Consider the following 22,772-nt stretch of genomic DNA (forward strand, 5'->3'; position numbering starts at 1 on the left):
TACGGACTAGACTTCTGTAATCTGATTAGAATCATGTGTTAAATCACATGCTAAATGCAAATAACAATGTTACTTAAACAAATGTCATCATGAACTGATGAATGTCCTGTTTTGTTTCACAACTGAGAGACAGGAAAGCCCAAAATTTCTTAACACCTCTTAAGTAAACTAGTGTACATGGCAATACTGCCCACATTTAGCGACTCATGACAAACAGCAACACAACACAAACATGGCTATTTGTGCTTGCCAAGCATAGGCTCATGTGTTAGCATGAGGTACAGTTTCACATGGATCATTTGACAGTAAAAGTTGTCACAAAGTTAAACATGTCTTCCTTATCTGTCTGGCATTACACATACCACAGTTCTGATACTGTGCCAACAGGCCTCTTTACCCAGCAAGTGCACACTGAATTACTGCTTACTAATCAAATAATGCAAAACATAGGGCCAATAGAGCAGTCTAATAGTCTTAATTCTGAACACATACAAAGTAGTTGTTCAAAACATAGTACTTAAGTGGATGCAAACAAAATTGGTTTCTGTAGCTCATGTGTGCCTGTTGTAACCCATCCTCATTGCATTACACTTCGCAGTTTATGACATACTTACATAACCACCACAGGAACTTTATCTAGGGGCCTATAATTAATCTTGGCTCCTATCAATCAGAAAAAGTCCAAATCTTCAAGTGTATTTACATTATATAATCCACTTTTTATTTGTATAAGTTTGCAGTCTAAATGAGCCAGACTTTGTCCTTGAACAACAAAGAAATGACATTACTCTAAAGTACTAACAGGCTTTCACATTGAGCAGTTAAAATTATCTCAAGTTGGTAACAGTTAATATAAGTGTTGCCTTTAAGTTTAATTTAGTTAATTTCAGGGCTGAATGAACAAATGAAATGGAGAGAGCTTACATGAAGAAAAGGCTTTAATTATTTATGTGTCAAATGTGTTGAGCAGAGAAACTGCTCCATTTCCAGTTTCAAACAAAAACATGATTAACATTGTAAGGAAAACATATGAGAATGTCTCATACAAAAAACAAGCAATTTAAGACAATTTTACTACTTTAAGTGACGTTATTGTTCACTAACCCCGAGAAAAAGTCCATTTAATTTACATGCTAGCAAGCTAAGGTTAGCAAGAAAGGCCCTGCTTCAGTTCCAGACCCACCCTTTGATCCATTTACTGCTTCATTTCCTTTATTGAAGGAAATTAATTCTATGAGCTCCTTAGCTTCTCCAACACTATAACATTGGAGTCCAATGATATAGTCTTCTTTCAGGAAAACCTAACTTAAGTATAATCATTTAAAAAAGTTAAAAATAAAGAAAAAATTAAGAAACAAAATGTGGTGGGGAACAGAGCTTAAGTAGTGAGCATTCAAAAATCAGCAGCTGTCATTCATTTGAATGAGAGAGAGAGAGAGAGATAGATAGAAATATATATATATATCTATATCTATATCTATATTTTATTTTATTATTATTTTTTTTTTTTGCCAGAGAATAACCAGGCTAAAATAATCCATGTACAAAGCACCAAATACAGGAAACCCCAACTGGGTCCACACCCATGTGCTGAAGGATCCATGACATGGCTGTAGATGAGTGATACCGCAAACCACCCAAAGCAAAGCAGCTCTTCCTTCTCAGAGAAGAAGGATAGCAGAGCGCTTACTTTCACACACCTTCTCCAAGTGGAGTGCATTGGTCAAGAGACAGAGAGCAAAAGGACTATGTACAGACCAGGGATCTCCCTTCTCCAGAGCTACATTAGTCTTTACAATATGTACAAAGTCTTGTTCTCCTAGATGGGGCTTAGGTGGCTTGGGCAATCTGGGACTCTGAGCCGATGAAGTTGAGCATCGTCTGAACCAACTCTGGTAGGTCGTAGTCATGTTTCCAGCCCCAGTCATGACGGGCATTGGTGTCATCGAAGTTCATTGGCCAGCTGTCAGCTAGATGCCAAAAACAGATTAAAGCATGACACTGATGTACAACAAGAGTGATCATTTAACAAGAGGCCTGTTGGCCAGCTTATTTTGCCTGTTTGGTTCCTACCTATACCCTGCCGCATAACGTCGACTTCATATGTGACCTGGAGATCAGGTAGCTGTTTCTGGATCTCCTGAGCCAGTTCCTCTGGAGTGAAACTCATAGCATTGATGTTGTAGGTACGCATGGTCAGCGCCTCAGCTGGTGCCTCCATCACCTCGATCGTAGCCCGCAAACAGTCATCAATATACATCATGGGTAGCCGTGTGTCTTGCCTGAGGTTACACTCAAACTTTCCTGATTTGACGGCATCATGGAATATCTGCACAGCATAATCTAAACAGCAAAGAAAGACTAGGACTTAGCATCAAATTCAAATTCCCCATTAATTATTTGCAAGTTTTACAACAAAACTGGTAAACAAAATCGTCATAGGGAGTAGCCCTTAATATGTGAGGACCTTTACAGCTGCAGATGTCCAGCAGATGTGTCCTGACCATGGACTGAAAATGTGCTGAGTGTAGGTGGACATTTTTGTACCTGTTGTGCCTCCACCAGGTTGGGAGTCTGCAGAGATGATACCAGGGTAGCGGAGACAGCGAAAGTCGAGGCCATAGCGTTGATGGTAGTACTGTGGTGAGAAAGGCAGGAGGTTGGCATTTGCTGACATTCTGAGCTGAGTTAATGTGGCATACAGGGCAAAAAACATGACTCACCTCCCCCATTAGCTCGGCATGGACCTTGGAGACACCGTAGATGGTGCGAGGGCGCTGTACACAGAGGTCAGGGGTCGGATTCCGGGGGGAAGTGGGGCCGAAGGCACCAATGGTACTGGGGACAAACAGACGAAGCCCATGCTCTGCGGCAATGTCCAGGATGTTGTGAAGACCTGTGACGGTAAAAAGATAGAAACTTAATGAGGAGAAAAAAAAATGTTCTTGCTTAAATGCATATATGGCTACCAAGGTGGCATTTGATCCTAAGACAAGATAGATCTTGTAAATACTAACATACAAACAAAAAACAATTAAACTATCAATAAATAATGATGGGGGGGCCATATTAAACTAGTGCAATTCATTTATCAAGTTAAGAGTTTGTCATGCCTCTATATTCACATCGGAATGAGCTGTCATTTCTTCCGGTTCATGGTGCAACACCACAGCTGCTCAGTACACAGGACTACAAAGTGCAAATGCATATTACAGCAGTGCCATAAGAGTGCAGAAAAAGCAGGAAATGTAAAATACAGAACATTAAGCACAAAAGGACACTCATTGAGCAAGCCAACAAGTAAAGTAAAAGTACTAATGCAGACCTACCAGTGATGTTAACTGCACGAGCCAGGGACACATTGGCCTCGCCTACAGCACTGAGGAGCGCACTGTAGTGCACCAACCACGTGATGCGGTTGTTAACTACGATCTCTCTTAGATTCTTGTAGTCCAGAATGTCTGAGTAGATAAAGGGACCTATGGGGGCACAAGAAATTCTCAAAAAGAACACAGAGCACGTTTAAACACCACAATCCACCACCTAATCTGTGCACCACTGTACTGTTACCAGATACTACATGCTACAGTATAGCAAACCATGAATCTTTAAAACACGTTTTACTCCCTGAGGCATAACAAGTTTTCATATAAATAAGTGACAAATGTAGAGGATTTAACATTATGAAATTCACATCTTTATTTTTGTACAAAAACAGTTTTGTGCATGTAGAGTGTCTACAAGTGTGATATCAACTTATCGTGAGAGAAAAGAAAAGCTTATCAATCAAATATGATTTATTATGCTACAAAATTGTTTATTATGTTGGTACTAGCAACTACAGAAAGGCAATGCAAGGCTATGAATGTACCCAAAAACTCTCAGATCAGGTTTAATAGGTACATAACTGAAACTGACTCAAGAGACCACTCACCACTGTGAAAGACATGGCTGGAAGGTTTCCTGATATCTGAAAGGATCACATTGTTCTTTCCAAACCGCTTCCTGTGATTGGGGAAGTCAGACTGGATATTAAAAACTCCGACAGTCCAGGACTGAGAGGCATCATACTCATACAGGTTTTATGAGGCCCTTACCTCAACAATTTTGCAAGCCCCACACCTAGCTGCCCAAGGCCACCTGCAAAGGGATGAAAAAGCAGATCAGTCAAACGGGAATAGCTGGAAATGAGGCTCAGAGAACTACAGGTCCCAGAACAGACCATACTGACATACAAGCAATGTGTTCTTATTGTGTCATAGTGGCAGTGTAAACAACTCTTGATGGTGAGTCATGGAATTTGGGCAACAGTGAATGCAACAGATGACCATCATACCTGTGATAAGGACTTTGGGATGATCTGTTTCAGAGAAGGACACGGAGTGAAAGCTGGCATCAGAGCCAGGGGGGACTTGGCGGGGGGAGAAGCTAATACAGCGTGCAGTCACTGCCAAAGGCTGGTACCCACAGACAGGGGCCTGAAGTGCCTGCTTGGCCACCGTACTCAGAACTCGTAATACTGGCATCTTCAGTTACCTGTAAGTGGAACATAAGAGGAAGAATGCATTTTTATGAGGAAACCAGTGTGCTTCTCTGAGTGATGACACACTGCACCCCTAGAACGCATGTACAGTCTTTTTAGAATTACAAAATGAAGTATTCTCTGATTTAGGACTGAGATTCACCGTCAGTGTTAGATTCCACTTTCTTTTTAACTTTTGTTAAACAAAAACAGGTAGGGTAACAAGACAATCTGATATTTAACAGGAGCCAAGATAGAGCTAAACATTACGATGATAATGTCGTAGTAGCAAGAAAGTTATACCGGACAGAAGGCTTCAGAAAAGTTTCAAAGTAATGGAAGTAGACTTAAGTTACATTACCGTTGTGGAATTCGGGTAACAGCCAGTTCGGTTCGAATTCTAAGAATTCTCGATCCAATAATTCCAATAAGACGTTTACACCATGCACCCACACCCGATAAACAGACTAAAGAGACTATAGGCCAAAACTGGAAAACCAACTAGTCTTTTTGATATTGTAAAACATGGGACCATATTACTTAGAAACAAGTAACCCAGTCTTCACTAACTGTGTATGGTGAACGCCTTACCTTGTAGTTTTGGGCTGGAAAAGAACGATGTGCGTAGGTCGAGATTATTTATACTGCCTTACCCTTGAAAGCAACCAATCAACAAAGGCGTATGAGAAGATAAAGCCACGAAAACAGTGCCAAATTAGATGAGTTGGCATGGTAACAACTCTATATAGCGCTATATAGTAATGTAATGTAGTCTAATGATGTCCATCAGGGATAAAACATCCCAAATTCTAGAAGATGATGGATCAGGAAACTACAACACAGTAAGACCGCCTAAGCAGGACTACAAATACACTGCCACACGCTTGAATAATGAAAGAAACTTTCAAATAACTTAATATAGTATAAGAGCAACAATACCAGCCAAAGTGATGCAGGTAAATGGGGTTAAGAACATAAAATTAGACTTAAAATTAAACAATCCACACATCGTCGTCTGGATCGTTTCACTTAGCAGGCGGAGGGCTACTGTACGTATATTTGGGGAATGATGACGAATGAAGCTTTTCTGGAAGGCACACCCAGCGAGCACGACAAAATATGGAATATCTTTTTTTTGGGGGGGGGGGGGGGGGGGGGGGGGGTAAAAGCATCTGCTCATCTTTTTCCCCAAATCACGAAACAAGTTTAGCGAGAGGAAGACGTGTAACCATTACATTTGCAACACATGGGTTTGGCTAATGCAATTGCCTATTGTTGTCTACAGGCAGCTCTACTATCAAATATATGGGGCTAAGACGAGGAACCACCACACTGCTTTATAGCTAGAGAAATCTAGCTACGAAATCTGCGCCGATACCAAGCCAAAGCAAGTCAGGCCATATACAACCAAAGGAGGACCTATTATTGTATCAATATTCCAATATTAGATTTCAATATTTCACTCACCAATAATTTACTTTAAACGTGAAACCGTGAGCCGTTTGCTTGCTGCACACGATGTTGTCTTTCACTGGTCCTCCAAGTCGACGTCTTTCCCCAATTGCATCAGCTTTCAGCGGAGGTTCTATATCAGGAGCCAGCTGGTTTCAAGAGAAGCCGGCTTTCGCTGTGATTGGCCCAAACTCGGAGGTGCGGTCTACTGCCCCCCCCCCCCCCTCCTGCTTGACGTCTTTGAAACTGAAGCGTGTGCGCAGCGCCGTGCCAGAAACACGGTCCCACCTGCTCTAAACTCATCCATTAGCGCGTTTAACCACACCACTTGTTCAGTGCTGTAGGGGTTTTTAGATAGCGTGTTTCATACACAAGGACATTAAAAGTATAAAAGGAGAATTGGTTTTAAAAAAAGCATAACTGAAAATTAAGTTACACAATAAAATGAATCAACTATGCAAAAATAACTGATAACGAAAAGGCAAGAGTTAAATGTGCAATGCTGAAAACAACTCAAAATTCTCACACCAACACTGCAATGTTACATGCACATACACCTTACGTTTCAAAATGAAGGCCTAATAAATGTTTTAAAACACATAATGCATAATAAATGTAGTTATAAGTAATACACGAGTAATAATCAAAACCCCACATTAACTCAGTATTTCAAAAACCTGAATGAAAACTATTTATTCCTTTTGTTCATGTAGCAATGGCATGACTAGACATCTCTATATACTGCTCATCTGAGGTTGTTTTGCTTTCACCTGTGAATCAGGCTTGTTTTTAAAGACAGACATGGTTTCTGAGCAGGACAGTTCATGAATGATACACTCATTAGGAAACACCTTCCTTGTGTCAACAGAACTGAAAACGAAAACTATGCTAAACGAACCCCCCTTATAAAAATAAACTGGTTAGACTCACTCGCCTTTGGACACACAAGGCATGAATGGTTTCTATTTATCGCTTTCTTGAGGCAAACATGGGTCACATTATACGTGATGGTGCATATCTGAGTAGTGAATAACTCCAAAACTACTGGACAATTCAAAAGTGAGCCTCCACCAAAGGAAAGACTTGGCACTTAACTGTTCATTTATAATTGGTAAAAATTAAGTCAACCGTAGAGAGAAATATAACCTGAATCGACAAGCTGCATAAGCAAATACTGGCAGAATGAGAGCAGCATTCAGAAAACTTAGCCACACAATTCAAGTACATGGCTGAATTGTCCAACGCCCTGATGAGATAAAAGCCTGCCAGTGACATGGCCTCTTGGGAGACAGAGTGGAGGACAGCAGGAAACGTGAGGACATGCACTGCCCACATGGCCCCTCACAGACCCCGCCCCCCCAGCAAAAACTCCACACTTCTGCTTCAGGAACCAGAAAGCTGAACCATACGCAACCAAACATTTTTAGGCCGTGACCTATTTGCCCACAATAAGGATTCGGAATCAAATAAATGATTCAGAAATAGCTGCATGTGGAATTTCAGATTATGATGAGAGAGATCAAATTGTAATCAGTAACATTGGTTAAACATATTATCCATTTAGGGGTGAATACTATGTACATTACTAAAAATATAGCAAATGCTGAACTTACACTCATGATAAGTAGCATTTATTGAGTTTGTTGAATTCATACCAAAACATAGCATCTGCATTGTCATTTTAATGCCCACAGAACATACATCAATTAAAACATATACACATAAAAAATGTGCAGTGTGTTGCAGACAAATATAGCCATTGAATGCAAGTACAAAAAACGGTTCACTTTCAAGGCACTGCACTGAGCAGATAGCTCAGAGCAGTTAAGCATATATCATCCAGTAAGACCTAAAGGCCTGCCCCTACCATCCAAATATTGTGAGTAAACAGAGTATAGAATACACTAAATATTTGGTTAACATTTCAGTCTTTAATCTGGTTGCCATTCAGGTCAATTATATCCACAAAACTACCACTAATGAGTCAAACCATATCTCATTAACGAAAAGATGACATTGAAATAGGGCTTTTCCCCATTTGCTGTATTGGTCTTGTTTCGCGCACACCCACCCCCTTTCTGAACACAAGCTGACTTAAGAACATTCTAGGGTGCCATGGTATTCACAATAACAATTCAAATGACCTTTTGTTAGTCACTGTAGAGCAAGTCACACCTTTTTGGGAAATGAGACCCTGCTTAGTACCCAGGCTACTCAGTTTATGCGAAACAATTGAAAGGTAATGAAACACCAGAAGGAATTCAACAATACAGAAGGCATTATTTGCTTAGTGAATCCCTTAAGTCTTATGGCAACAATATGACAAAAATAAAACCCAAAGAACAAAAGGAGACACTGAGTTACAAACTAAGAATGTGCATGTGTGAAATACATGGACCCATGAATCTTCTTTGTCCTGCTGCTGAGCTTCTCACCCAAACCTGAATGACAGGATTATGAGTTTAGTCATGCAGATAGTGCACATAAAAAGGAAGTCAGATGAATAATCTTATTCTTGATACCACATTGATTGTAACCAGTTTGTAAAAGCCATATGCATGCTAGTCATGGTTTGACTGTACAGTTCTGACCTCCAAAACTCAAAGCTGTGCTATTTCCCTTTTAAAAGTCTTGAAATGATCCTGACAAGTTATCCAGAACTGCCATACAACGAAGGCATGGCCACAATTTCAGAAGTCAAATGTTTTAGGGTAGTCACTGTCCCTTTGTCTGAGAAAGTGAAAATAACTGGACAATTCAGTGTAGACACCCACATCACAATGAATCTTCTCAAGTATGCAGCCATTCTTTGTTAATAGTGTTTAGCGAGTGAAATGTGCTCCAAAGCCACAGACATATACAGTAGTGTTAATATAGTGTGTGTTTAAGGGACTAAGCCAGGAGAGCGACACATTACTACAGCTAACGGACTGGTCTCAGCAGAGTGAAGGGCTAGTGAGAATCAGAGGCGAGAGGTAAGCCTTACAGTAACTAAGAAGACTTCAGAGAAAGCAAAAGTGAAGAATGACTGTGTAAGGCTGTGTGTATGCACAGGTGTACATGAATGAGGAATCTCCGTAGTGCTGAAGGGGAACTGAAGAGTAGCGCTCCGTTGAAATCTCCCAGTACACTCAAGCTGCCTGCACTAAGGAGTCTGCGGGAGTGCGTCTTCCGTCTCCAGCTCAGCCAGCTGTCTTCTCAGGCTGTTCACCTTGAGCTGTAGCTCCTTATTGTATTCAATAATATGGACCATCTCCTCATAGGCCTCATCCAGACACTTGGTGGAGCGATTCCAGCGCAGGAACACGCCTGTTGTGGAGGAAAAAGGAAGGTATGAGCCACTTATAAGAACTGAGAAGTTTGTAATTTGTTAAAAATACCCAGCATGGATTCATTTCAAATTCTGCTTAAAAGGTTCTTATACCAAACATACTACACATTAAAATAAAACAAACAAATCAATAAAAAAAAAAAAAAAAAAAAAAAAAAAAGTCACAAGTGAATTTGAGTGACCCAATCACACGATGGCTTGCATCATCAATGGCATACCAATGAAGGATGGGTCCACAGGCCCAAAACTGAACATAGAATCTAATTAGTAGCTACTACCCCATGCCAAGTGCATGGCACTCGGACATCTTTACAGCATGCACAGATAACCACTCATGACATGAGATTGTATTGTGGGCTTGGCATTACCAGCTGCTGTCTCATTAGACCTAGTGTTTCCAGTGTCACAGGGAAGAAAATGTGTCTCCCCCCCAAAAAAATCTCTCTCTACTCTGAGACTGTTCAAAACAATTGTAGACTGACTCCTTGTGTTGTTAAAAATAATTAAATAAAATGCTTTGTTGCTGCTGAATGAACTTTTTGATTCTATGGAACTGAGCTCTTTTTAGAAAGGATATTTCTAGCATGAATCTTTTTAAATGGCTTAAAGTGAATATGCAAATCCAGTTGCCTTCACTGGACAATTCAAAAGACCTGGACGGTCTTGAAACCATTCACACTTATTCAAAGGCCTTAAAAACTGGCTGTTCAGAGTGAGAAAGCAAGAGAATCACTTCACATTGCTGCCATGCTGTTAGTAATGTCATCAAAAGACAGTGCCTAAGTGGGGAGTTCTGTACTCTTAATCTGCTTCAGGCTCATTTCTGCCTCAAAGTACCAAACGGGTGTGACTTCTGTTTAGAAAGTCATGAGGAATGCTCTGCCTCCAAAAAGACTTCTCCCATACTGCGAGTAGGTGGGGAATCTATCCACTAGGTCTAAACTTGTCTGTGAGTGGGTTGAGACCCACTCCAGTGACTCCTCTGAACACAAACGTTCCTTAAAAGTCAGTTGCCAGACAAGTTATGTACCTGAAGCAGTCGTATACAGAATAGGAAGAAAGGACAAGGACAATCGAGTCCTCTTTGTGATGCTTTTTTGTTCTTGGAAACAAGTATGAATTAAACAAATTAAACAAATTCCGCTGAAAGCTTCATCAAGTTCAAGCAGATGAACGAATCATCTAGACCATGCTGAAAGAGGCTCTTCACAACCCGATATCATTTTTGTTTGAAGAGCATGTGAGACAGTGCTCCAGGTTACAGTTGATGTTTTTTTCTTTAGACAATGAGGCATTTAAATATTGTATTACACACACTTGAAAATAGTTCACTACCTATAAATTTTGCTCTTCAAATACAGCTATCTAAAAATATAACTAATTTTAAATAAGAAATTCGCCTAGTTGCCCAAGTCCTACCTCCAGCTTTTTTACATGAAAATATTAATAAATTAACCCTTAGACCAGTGCTGTAATTGTTCCATTGTCATAAGACAAAGAGGCATGTGTTGCTTTGGTCACCATAGGAACCAGTCAGGCTAAAGTCCCAAGCATTTTACAAATAATCTGACAATTATTTTCAATGACTGGAAAAATGTCAGTCATCCTATCAAACAGTCATTACTGTAATTAGGACCTACATATAACAACAACAACAATAATATCTAGTACATAAACATGACAACCATAACTATAAGCATTTATGCAAAAAGGTATAATGAAGTTCAATTGTGCCCGATTCTTACTACACTAAAGGTTGTACTGAATTTGGACACTGCTGCCCCCTAACGGTTACACAACAGAACTATGTAGAACAAACCTACATGTAAAAAAAAAAAAAAAAAAAAAGTTAAAAACACATTCAGTTATTAAAATCATGCACCCAGCTGTATGTTAACACAAAACATTAACCTTCTGTTTTATCAAAGTTTACGTTACTAAAGCGAATAAATCCATTACTAGGAAGCCAGCCAACCTCCATCACGCAGAAAGAGCAGGAAAGCAACTATAGGGAAATACAAAGCAGCTTTCCCAAAGAAGATACACACAAATAAATAAATTAACATGTTCAGCAGAGGCTCTTGTAGAGAGTGACTTAAAATGGTGCTTTGTTGGCTCCATGGAAGAAATCTTCAAGAAACAAACAAGGGAAAAATGAAAGCCAAGATCCCCATAGCCAAATACAAGCGCAACCCAAGATCCATCAGCCGAGGAGGCTTCAAGTGGTTCCTGGGGGATCACGGCTGTGGGTCTGGTGAGAGGCAGCAGGCCTGTAGGGGTAGGCGTTTAGGTTAGTCGGTGCCAGCAGGCGAGTCTGTTCCTCACCCTCCCACAGCAGCAGGCTCTGAGGGGCGACAGACGGCCAGATTACCAGGCTGTTGGGCTCGTAGAGTGGATTGAGGAAGCGCTCCAGCTCCTGAGGCCTGTTCACCCACGACCACAGGGACACAGTCTTCTGGGAGAGTTTCAGTTTCACCCTAACTCAGATAGCACACACAGACAGCACAACAATGGTGACGTCTTGTAAAATCCTATAGAGACTAGACAGCTACACATTCTTGAGTCAGGAGTCACTTAACCTTAACATGAGATCCCAATCAACACAATAGTTATTAACTACTTAACCATGGAGCACACTTCTGATGCTGATATAAACAATACAGGCCAAGCAGGAAAAAAGCAGTGATTCTCCAGACTGCCTATAACTGGTGAAAATTTAGCAACAGTCTATCAGAGAAAAAATGCAGCAAATTGTATTCCTGATAATGGGCTACAGCAACATTGGGATGACTATTCTGTGTCCCACTAACGAAAAGATATTAGAAACAACGTGATCTCACTAAATACATTTATAACAACTTGGATGACCCAAAATTTAGAGCTGATGTGGCGTTTTGCACTTGTACATCTTCTTAAACCTTAATTTGTACAGAATGCAATGACATCTTTTGTTCATACTAATTTATGCTGATCGGTGCTAAAAGATCTTAATTCCATACCAGAAAAAAAAAACAAAAAAAACCAAAAAAAAAAAACACCTGCTGAAAGGATCCTGAAATGAACATTAACAAATTGTAGAAAAAACCAGACTATGAAAGTGGCAGCTCAACCCCTTTTGATCCATGCTAAACTGCAGAACTGTCCACATCACTTGAAAAACAAACTTTATGTTTATTTTACATATCTAGTGTTGCTTCCAAAAGATCTGACTTGTAGTGTATACATGACCAACCAATGTGAGAGATTTTATCACAGCAGGAATTTGGTCTAGTAGACTAGGTCTAGTAGTGAGAATAAATGCAGAAACAAACCCTGTGCAACTGTGGGATAGTGAGACATCAAAGTAAACATAGATATTATGCATGCACCACTCAGCAGTTATGACTGGTCTATTAGGACTGGACCAGCCTCTGCACAGGGAGCCACTGACCTCTCGGCTGCCGTGGTCCCCAGAAAGGTGCCAAACTGGGAGGCGTAAGTGTGTTCAAACAGCATAACCAGGAAGTGCTCGTTGAACTGGAAGGAGCATGGGAACTGGCGGAGGATCTGCCACACACAGTCCAGGAAGAGCAGGAAGACGGGTGCCTCGCTCCGCAGCTTCTCGTTAGAGTAGGCCGACTGGGCACAGCGCTGCTGGAACGGGTGACCTGCCTGGGGTCAGAGGTCACTCACGGTCATGGGACATTAGACATTAATGGGACTGGCTTTTTTTAAGATAATGAAACGATGAGAAAAAGTTCATTTATTTGTTTTTATTTTTTTTAGCTGGGATTTTAGATTTCTGTGGATTTGAGTTTGCAAACAGGCTCTTCTGTTTGCAAGATGTCATAAATGTAAGCCCTCAGCAAGTGCCACTCCCAGCCCAAGGTGCTACCCACCTGTAGCCACTCGCGCTCCACCAGGGCCTGGAAGCCACGCACCGTTCTGCAAGCTGGCTCCAGGATGATCTGGGCCAGGGATGTCACCTGCAGTGTGGAGTCTGTGCCCTCTGTCCCATGGACCAACACAGATGCACCTTCTCTGAGGGCACAAAGCCAGGAGGACAGACCCAAGCAAAACCAACAATACAAGTCAACTACGGATAGCAGTTGTTCATTTATAAATGCATTTTTTTTTTCATCAACCTGGCTCACAAATGTTGTAAGGCAGATCTTTGAGTGCAAGTCAGTACCTCTCCCAAACAACAAAAATACTAATAATACTAAATAGTACAGTAAGCAATCATTCACAAAAATGTCATCATACACACTTAAGCACAAGAACAATTATCAAAAATAAACAAAACAAACCACAGAAATTAGTCCACATTCATGAAAACACAAAGAAATGATTTCTTATTCAAAAGCCCAGGAGCCCAAAGAACAGTAATGAGCTGTAAGCCAAAATGAGTGTGGAACACAGCAGAACCAGGATTCTATGAACTTAATAATGATTGCAGGCTGAACAGTAGCTAGCAATTATCTGACAAATGGGCTTTGCAACAAGTGCAGCATGAAGCAAGGCTATAACAGAGCCAGTAATTAGCTGTGAATAGATCTACCAGGATAAAAACAGTAATTAACACAGTCATAAACCAGTTACACCTAGCTTTGTTCTAAAATAGGCCTCAGGGTTCGAGGGAGCATCTGCATGCAGGACAGTGACAGATGACTATATGTATGCATGTGTGTGGCAGGGGTGTAACAGAGACAGACAGACAAAGAAAAAGTGGGAGAACACAGAAGAGAGACACATACACAGGTATAAAAAAAGGCTAAATGCTGACCTGTCGATGCACTGAGCAGCAAGACAGGCAGTGGTGAGGATCTCTTTAACCTGACTCTGCCAGTTGGAGGCCTCCAGCTTGCTAAGCCAGCGGTCCATGCTGTTAGAGTGGTCATTACACGCTTCCACTATCTTAATCAGACTCTCCTGTAGAATACTGGTCCTATGAAAGAAGAGATCACATTACAGTAATCGGTAAAGCATGCATTATACTTATAAATAAAAGGAAAGATCAAATTTGTCAAAATGTTCCATTGTCTCCTGCTGATATCTAGTAAATCAACTGTGACAACTGTGACATTAGCTGATCGGTTTTTCACCCCGTTATCCATAAACATCCAACTCATCCATAAATAGTTAAGCCAAGTATTTGATTACAAATACTAACAAATCTTAACTATTAATCATAAAACCCTAACCCAAAATACAACTTTGACAGCACACCTAAAAATCATTGGTTGAAATTTCTTTACACCAAATCAGATACCTACTTACAACTCATGGAGTAAAAGTTTCTAGTCACCTCTCAATGGCTTTGTGGATTCTTCTCCACTGTGGATAGTTGGCCTCCTGTTCAAAGCCACCTCCCCGAGCCTTCGCCTGTTGCGCTACAGCGATAGTGCGTGTGTCAATGATGTAACCGCGCTTGCCTGCACGGAGCGTGGCGTTGATCAGCTTCTCATCCTCCTTACAGCGACGCCCACTGGTTCCAGTGAGAGGCTGGCTTGCTCGCATGATCACCTGAAGACAAAGGAAGGGACACCACAAGCACATGTCTAGTCTTGCCAAATGGATGTCTGTCAGATGGAACTACAGATCCCATAGTGCATGGCTGACCATGCCATTCTTCTTGTGGTAGTAGCTGAGCACAGGGAAGCGTCCACCATGGCGAAAGGTAGCAGCTTTGCACAAGGAGTCGTCATCTATGTCCTTGGGCACAGTAACCAGTGCTGGGTAGGAGGGGCAAATGCTGAAGTCTTTGTTCACTTCACTAAGCCTCCACTCATCTGTCTGTCCAGCACAAACAGCAAAAAAACAAATAAATTCAGGCTGCACTCTACAACGTTCTTTTTAAATAAGCAACAGACACAAGCACAAGCCTATAGAAAGAGTAAACCTATACCATTGATTCCAGTTCTTTGAAAGCTTCCTCGGGTAAGAACAAGTTCCATCCATCCTCAATGACCTCAAACATTGGGCGGTAGAAGAAGGGATACATCAGGGAAACGGAGTCAAGTGTGGACAATGCCTAAAAAAAGAGGAGCGAGCAGAGAAATCAGTCCAGCCCAGGTTTTTAAGTGGCTTTTTTTTTTTTAAATGTCTTTTTTTAAAAGCTTTTAATTCTCTGGGACTTACAGAATATAAAAAGATATGAAATAGATAAAAGTAGAACTCCAGGATTAAATAGAAAGAGAACACAGCACACTGACAAACTCAGGGTATCCAAACTAATTGATGACTTACCATTCCCAGCAATGCTTGCAATGGACTGCATGAATTGTGAGTGAAAAAATTAAGTGCACCTCAATGGAGTTGGCAATGTTGAGGCACTCCTCCATCCCAGGTATGTCCAACTGAATGATTCGCAGGTCCTTGCATTTCACAATAATTGTTCCAAGAGAGCCAATAAATCTAAAACAGAAGGCCATGCAGAAGATCTCAGATCTGTGGTTAAGTCTTTAGCCGTGCATTAACAGCCTGACATTGTCTTAGGAAGATCACAGTAACCTATCTAGGCTTAACATTTTCATTCACAATAACACGGCTACATTGTCCGTATTTACTTTTAGTCATATTACCAGTATAAGCAACGAACCACATTAGCCCTGCGGAACATTTACAGCGACATGCCTCTTTTCGATGGCGTCGATGTTAGCATGAAGCAGCCAGAGTTCTTCGGTGTTGTCCTGGCGAGAGGACAGAATGAGGTGGTGTCCTGTCAAACACAGAGTTCCCTCCACGGTGGGCAGAAAAGGACGATGGAGGACAACGCCATCCACTCGCGGAGTCTTGATCAGCTCCGCGAATTCCATTCTGGACGTCAAAAGCCTAAAGACGGGACGACGAAAACGTGTCAGCGCTCAAGAAACGCGAGAGAGGCCGTTTTCTGAAGCACATAAAGGTAGAGTCACAATGTTCGTTGAGGGTACTCATCTGTGGCTGGTATTTACTCACAAGCTAGCTGGTTAACAGCTAGCTTAGCTATCTGGAAAAGGTGGTCAAATTACAGAACCAAACGCAGTAGCAAGGAAAATTAAACTCGCATGACAGCCATGTAATCAAAATGAGTGCAACAGACGTTAACTATTCACGCTACGATCTAGCTATGACAGCTTTTTGTGGTGATTTAGCTTGTCCTACTGGAGTACTACGACATTGCCACCTTTTACACGCAAATGTAAAATAAATGTGAGCATGCATATATATATTGCATATATATATATATATATATATATATATATATATAGACACACACTAACGGTTAGCTAAGAAACTGCTGCAGGAGTAAAGACAACTTCGACAACACCGTCAAATGCTACTGTTTTTTAGAGTTTATGGTTTAAAATTAGCTAGCTAGCTAAATAGCTTACTCCTAGTCCACCTGACGCCTCTTCCTTTTTTTCTTTTTTGGATTTTACAGAGTGTTTTGTAGCGCAAATTAGTATAATATCGCCACCTACTGTTTGGAGTGAAATGCCAGAAAAAGCTAAATAAATGTAATTTAACAATTTGCTAATTGCTTATGAACTTATAAATTCTGTTCTAAAAAGTGTTGTATGAAAGGCAGAATAACAACTGAATATTAACTTAAACTCATCAACTCACAGCAAGGTTATTTTAAAATAGCATTACTTCATAGTAAATTGGAATATATATATATATATATATATATATATATATATATATATATATATATATATATATATATATATTCTGAGCAACTTCTTGAACTTATTCTGTAGTGTTTTCTATAGTGTTTATTGTAATGACCATTATATGGAAAAGTGAGGTTTATGTAATTTTGAAACGTTTATTTTAGACCTTCAATCAAAATCTAGGAGGGACATCTGCCAGCAGTGGCTTGCTAATCCTGGTTCTAGTATTGAAAAAATCTGAAAGATCTGAAAAAGTATACTAGTGTGGATATTCTGTTCTCATAGGTAATATAGCCTCAATATTGCAAAACTCTTCTTTTGTTCTTGAGGGGTAAACTGTGTTTTCCTATTGTTTGTTCTAATGTAGTCTCTCAAATCCATAGCTTGTCATATTTCTTGTATTCAGTTTCCATGGTATAATTAGCTATTGACCTTAACAAATAGCAAGAATACAGAACCTGTCTTGGAAAAAAAATCACTAGGAAAAAAAAATCCATGAGACTGTGAGAACCTTGTTTGCTTGACTGGATTTCATGTATCAGTTATGGAAAATAATACACTTATATTGCACTTTTGAGTAGGTTAGGTAGTCTACCCTTTAATTCTTATTGTAGCCTGAGCTTTATTATATGCATCTGTATTATACTGGCAATATTTAGTTGTCTGCACCTATAGACTAACACATGCCCTATTAGAAAAGCCCGAGTAAGTAATCTTTGATTATTATTTGCTAGAACAAAATGAAGACAAAAGATAAATAGTATTTTAGTAATATTAATCTGACACCTCCTGTATAAACCATAAATTAATGAACTAACGTGAATGTGAAATACAGGACATATTCTGGTTGACTTGGTGCAACTTGTGGCGGGGTAGGGTTGGGTGCAAGAAGGCCTCCTGTTGAGTGAGGTAGTGAGTGTGTGGAGCCCTCAGGGGGCAGGCTGTGATTGCAGCTGCTGCATTATTTATCTTGAGCTACATGTGCTCCAGGAATCCCACGCTCACTGCCCCCCTACCCCCCACCCCTTCAAAAAAATATGTGACTCCATTTGCTCTCATTAAACATGCATGCAGTTTTGTAAGGAAACAGATTCGCCTTACTGAGCCGATATTTTAATGGATGAAACCAAATAGAAGTGTCTGTCTGTGGACATGAGCCATGGAAGATGAGAGTATGCATTATCAGCTTGGTTTATACAAGTATCAATTTTCTATATGGTGCCATGATAACACAGGCATCTAAAATCTTAACAAGTGTCTGTTGCTACTTGGCACTTTATTAATGTTGTGTTTCTTTTGCTACTGCTACAGGGCAGACTTGTTAAAAGTTCAACGGCAATCAGACAGTGCATTGAGTGCTTTAATGAGCCCCACTACTCTTTGTGACGCACCAGCAAACTGTGTCTCACACACACTGCTTTACTGTGTTTCAGGTCCTCCTTCATAGACCCTCCATACTACAGTGGCCCAGAAATTATGGCTATTTTGGATTAATGCTTCTCATCAAACATCTCTATAAGATCTCCTCTGAAATGTGAAAGAGCCGCCATCTGACACTCTCCACTAAAGCATTTTAATGTAATGCACTGCTCAGGGAACTTCCTGCAGTGCACAGCACAGCCTACAGCCAGCTTGCATCTCCCAACACAAATTAGACTGAAATCCAGTGCATTGTAGGTCACTCCTGTATCCTGGATTAATTACTTAATTAATCATGTTTGTTCACATGCTTACAATTTCAGAGAAAATGTCTAATAACGAATAATCCATAATAATGAATAATGTCTAATAATGAATAATCCATGAAGATATTCACAAGAAAAGACCTGTGCCCATGTACATGATTACAGATATTAAATAAGACAGATTTGTCATTTTCTCGTGAATCAACAGGCTGTGAAACTGCAGGGCCATTCAACATGTTCATTAATAACAGCCTGCTGTAATTAAGATAATGGCATTCATGCTTCTTATGACCTAGCTTCATGTAAGGTTATAAGACTACTGGCACCCAGAGGGAGGGAGCTGGTCTTTGTAATGTAACAGTTGTGGTGTCTTAATCCTGGTAATGCCACCCTGATGGATACACAGGTGTTGAGGATTTATGAGGCTGAGGTAGAGGCTGGGCTGGCCAGTAGAAACAGACAACACAGGAATGCTGTTGGCTGTTGTACTGGTAAACAAAGCATGTCTCATTTTGTAATCAGAGCTTAAGGGATATGTGGTAACTTTTATCTGTGGATAATGCTGATTTTATGGCTTGGCAAGAGTTTAATCTCTCTCTCTCTCTCTCTCTCTCTCTCTCTCTCTCTCTCTCTCTCTCGCACACCCCATTTAGCCATATCTGTATTTGAAAGAAATAACAGAAACACTGAAACATTAACCTGATAACAAAACTCCATATGGATCTGTACTTTAGTTACATGTAAGTAAGCTGTTCACACCTGCTCCACCACTAATCATGATTCATTGCATGTTTCGCTGGCATACAGAGCCACATAGTAGGACCACGTCGCCCACACGGTTCCTTATGCTCTCAAACTCGTAGGGATTGAATTATTCAACTACCAGATGATACACTTTTTCATGGCTTTTCACTTCAGTTAACGATTAACTGCTAAACCACGGAATTTCGTTTTGTTCCTTGTTTAGAACGGCTGATTAACAATACATTTTCCGTATGGTACAAATAGACTTATTAATTGATGGTACTGTTGCGTTCCTATACAAGTTATGATCATTTTCATAAACGCCGATAACGAGACGAAGTTGTTAGTTACTTGAAAATAAAGGTAGATATGTTATAACTGCGTAAGACTGAAAACGCCGAGCAATGCCTTTTTGTTTTGCTCTGTCCAAGGTTGTGTTTTGAAAGTTGTGAACTTATTTTATCCCAGGAACCTCTGTGAACGTGTGACTCTACACCAGAATATTTAATTTCTGTGAGTGTAAAGGGTTAACAAAATACGAGCGGCGTGTTCGCTACCGCATTACATCATTCGCGAGTCCCCAGTTTTTTAAGGTTTAAAGCGAAACACTAGGTGGCATCGTCAATGAGTAGACAAGCGTGTCTCCGTTATGGGACATCGACCAAGGAATAGTCTGTCTTGCCATTTGTGCTGTGCGGCTCAGGGAAAGGTCCGGCGCTCGCTGCGCATCACAGCAGGGACACTGCCTCACAAACTGCGCAGGTGACAGATGCAGAGCACCCTTTCAACAGCTTGTTTTTGAGAGCTTAATCTCTAACCTGAAGTAACAGGCAAACCCAGATCAGGTGTTCGGGTCGCAGCAGGTTTGGGGTCTTGCGCTGAAAGAGGATGCTCAGCTTCTGGTGCGTTATTGGGCACTCTAAGGATCCGGTGGTCGATGTTGCATCACGGTCGCCCCCAAACTAGATGGCTACCTCATTAGGGGTACCCTCGCAAAACAGGTGTCAGGGAAGTGACGTCGCGAACCCCGGAAGCCGGAGGTGGGAGCTTCAGAGAGAAAGATGGCAGCGAAATCCGATGGACGGGGGGTCGTCACCGGGTTCGCCCAGCTGCACAACCTGGACGAGGCGGTGGGGACAGGCGAGGACTACCCGAGAGAGGGCAGCTCCCTTCATATCTGTCACTGCTGCAACACCTCTTCATGTTACTGGGGCTGTCGGAGTGCTTGCCTGCATTACCTCCTGGGGAAGGGGAGAGACGTCAGGCGGCCACCTCGGGAGGAGCGCCTCTGGTTGGACTGCCTTTGGATCGTCCTGGCTCTGTTAGTCTTCTTCTGGGACGTGGGCACTGATCTGTGGCTTGCGGTCGACTACTACACTAAGCAGGACTACCTCTGGTTCGGCCTCACGTTGTTTTTTGTGCTGGTTCCATCGGTGCTGGTCCAAATCTTGAGCTTCAGGTGGTTCGTGCAGGATTATACTGGAGGAGGCTTGGGGTCCGTGGAAGGTCTCAGCAGCCGGAAAGCTACGGTGGGTTTGAGCGCAGGGACCCGCGGCAAGGGAAGGTGCTGTCACATATCCGTATGGATCTGGCAGACGGTCATACACATCCTCCAGATGGGACAAGTGTGGAGGTAAGCAGTGCGGCTTGAATGTGAAGTTGAGGAGCTTAAGCGCAGCTACCCCACCCGACCCTCACACCCAACTGAGAAGCCTCTCGTCACTTTTCCTCTTTAATTCCACTTTGAAGCTCTCACCTAGGTTAACCTGAGAGTACAGGAGTGCTTTCGTACAAGATCTACTGTAGTTTCCTAATCCACAGTTTAACTAGTACGCTCATTGCTCACGTTTGCTTATTTTCTTTCAGTTTCAGGCTTTACGTATCCAGGAGACATCAAAGGCCATAGACAGCTGAAAAAAAACTCTCGGTCCCGAGACAGTCAGTGAGCGAGAACAATGTTCTCTGGCACCGTTGCGGTGCTCTCCATCGAAGGTGCCAACGCACCAGTAGGGTTGGAAAAGGCGCATTGGTGAAGTGAATGCGTTGTGATGCGAGTCGCGACGGTCTTGGATCGCTCGTGTGAGGCACGACGTGCATGGTGCATCTGAGGATTCACTGCCTCGATTCACCCTCCCGGGTGAAAACAGCCTACGCTGCGACCAGCGGTTAGACGGGCATCTGTTTTCACGGGTGCCGTGTCCCTCCGGAGCGATAGCATCCCCTCTAAGACGCGATGTCATTGAAGCGATTTGTTACCTAAGACCCTTTTGGTCTTTTGTGAATCTATACTATTTACCACCATAGGTTACAATAAAGAACAAGGCAGTACAAATTGTACTTATGTGTACTGTCTGCGTTTCGAACTGATAAGCATCCTAGCAAGGGCGGATAGACCAAACGGTCACGAAATGTACAGAGTAGTTCCATCAAGCAGTCAGTCGAACAGGGGCATGATCTGTTTGTGCGTATTACTCGAGGAAAATGTACGTTTTTCTTTCCCGCAGCAGACAGACGCAGTGGCTGCATTTTTTTTTTTTTTTGGTGTGTGTGTGTGTGTGTGTGTGTGTGTGTGTGTGTGTGTGTGTGTGTGTGTGAGAGAGAGAGAGAGAGAGAGAGAGAGAGAGAGAGAGAGAGAAACGAGAAATTAATGTGTCTGGTCAGTTTAGTTAGACTGAGCAGCTTGTTTCCATTTTTATATCCGCATTCCTAATTTTGCTTATACCTACCTATTAGTTCATTTTGTTGTGTGGATTTAACAAATTACGTTCGCTATGATCCTCACGATTGTCATGATGTCATCGCTTTCTATGTGTTACGGCTCTCTCTCTCTCTCTCTCTCTCTCTCTCTCTGTCTCTCTCTGTCTCTCTCTGTGTGTGTGGGAATTTCTTCTATAATGCCCGTCATTGAGGTTATGTAAAATATCGTAATCAAATGAATTGAGATGGCTTGTTAATGACTGGCTTTTCGCAGCTAAGGTTAAAGTGAAGAAGGCTAGTTACATCAAAGTTGTTTGTTCTGGCTTTGTTTTCGTTTTGTACACAGTTGTTTTATTGTGTTTTGGCATGACGTGTAAGACATGCAACTAGAGAATAAAAAAACAAAGTTCTGAACAGATGTTTTATCATTTAAAAGTCTAGTTTTTAAATAAAAATAACACCAAATGCTTAAATAGCACAAACAAAACAAACGTAAAGGCTTATATCGGATGAACTATGGAAGCTGACAGTCTTCACATACTTGTAAAGTTATCTTTTACAGTTTGAGAGTGTGAATTCTTTGAAATTACCCGGATTTCTGTGATTGTGATCTTACAACTCCTAACAATAAATAAAACGTATAACAACCAAAACATTACTTTTAACATATGATTAAACACATAATTTAAATAAACAGGGTA

At 41.3% G+C, this 22,772-nt stretch overlaps 3 protein-coding genes across 3 annotated transcripts in view; 1 reads left to right on the forward strand and 2 right to left on the reverse strand.

Annotated features, from left to right (window-relative positions):
* Positions 1 to 920: 920 nt before the first annotated feature.
* tdh (L-threonine dehydrogenase) lies at positions 921 to 6,136 on the reverse strand. The gene is made up of 10 exons (XM_035524753.2): positions 5,990 to 6,136; positions 5,114 to 5,176; positions 4,337 to 4,536; positions 4,098 to 4,140; positions 3,935 to 4,005; positions 3,330 to 3,479; positions 2,724 to 2,896; positions 2,548 to 2,638; positions 2,074 to 2,343; positions 921 to 1,970 (listed from the first exon to the last, which is right to left on the reverse strand). Exons 3-10 carry the CDS (start codon positions 4,524 to 4,526, stop codon positions 1,831 to 1,833), a joined length of 1,128 nt encoding a protein of 375 aa, XP_035380646.1. The 5' UTR covers positions 4,527 to 4,536; positions 5,114 to 5,176; positions 5,990 to 6,136; the 3' UTR covers positions 921 to 1,830.
* Positions 6,137 to 7,589: 1,453 nt separating this feature from the next.
* mtmr9 (myotubularin related protein 9) lies at positions 7,590 to 16,455 on the reverse strand. Its single transcript, XM_035524164.2, has 10 exons — positions 15,921 to 16,455; positions 15,593 to 15,701; positions 15,193 to 15,318; positions 14,907 to 15,080; positions 14,593 to 14,810; positions 14,071 to 14,232; positions 13,184 to 13,325; positions 12,736 to 12,956; positions 11,631 to 11,782; positions 7,590 to 9,283 (listed from the first exon to the last, which is right to left on the reverse strand). Exons 1-10 carry the CDS (start codon positions 16,100 to 16,102, stop codon positions 9,120 to 9,122), a joined length of 1,650 nt encoding a protein of 549 aa, XP_035380057.2. The 5' UTR covers positions 16,103 to 16,455; the 3' UTR covers positions 7,590 to 9,119.
* xkr6b (XK, Kell blood group complex subunit-related family, member 6b) overlaps positions 16,054 to 22,772 on the forward strand; it is a 42,493-nt gene continuing 35,774 nt past the window's right edge. Inside the window, exons 1-2 of the mRNA XM_027025122.3 lie at positions 16,054 to 16,191; positions 18,379 to 21,007. Of these exons, the coding sequence (XP_026880923.2) occupies positions 20,436 to 21,007 (572 nt within the window). The 5' untranslated portion in view covers positions 16,054 to 16,191; positions 18,379 to 20,435. The remainder of the gene's footprint in view (positions 16,192 to 18,378; positions 21,008 to 22,772) is intronic.

The sequence above is a fragment of the Electrophorus electricus genome, chromosome 7, assembly GCF_041902795.1.
Source record: "Electrophorus electricus isolate QZ-2024a chromosome 7, ASM4190279v1, whole genome shotgun sequence".
NCBI classification, from domain to species: Eukaryota; Metazoa; Chordata; class Actinopteri; order Gymnotiformes; family Gymnotidae; genus Electrophorus; species Electrophorus electricus.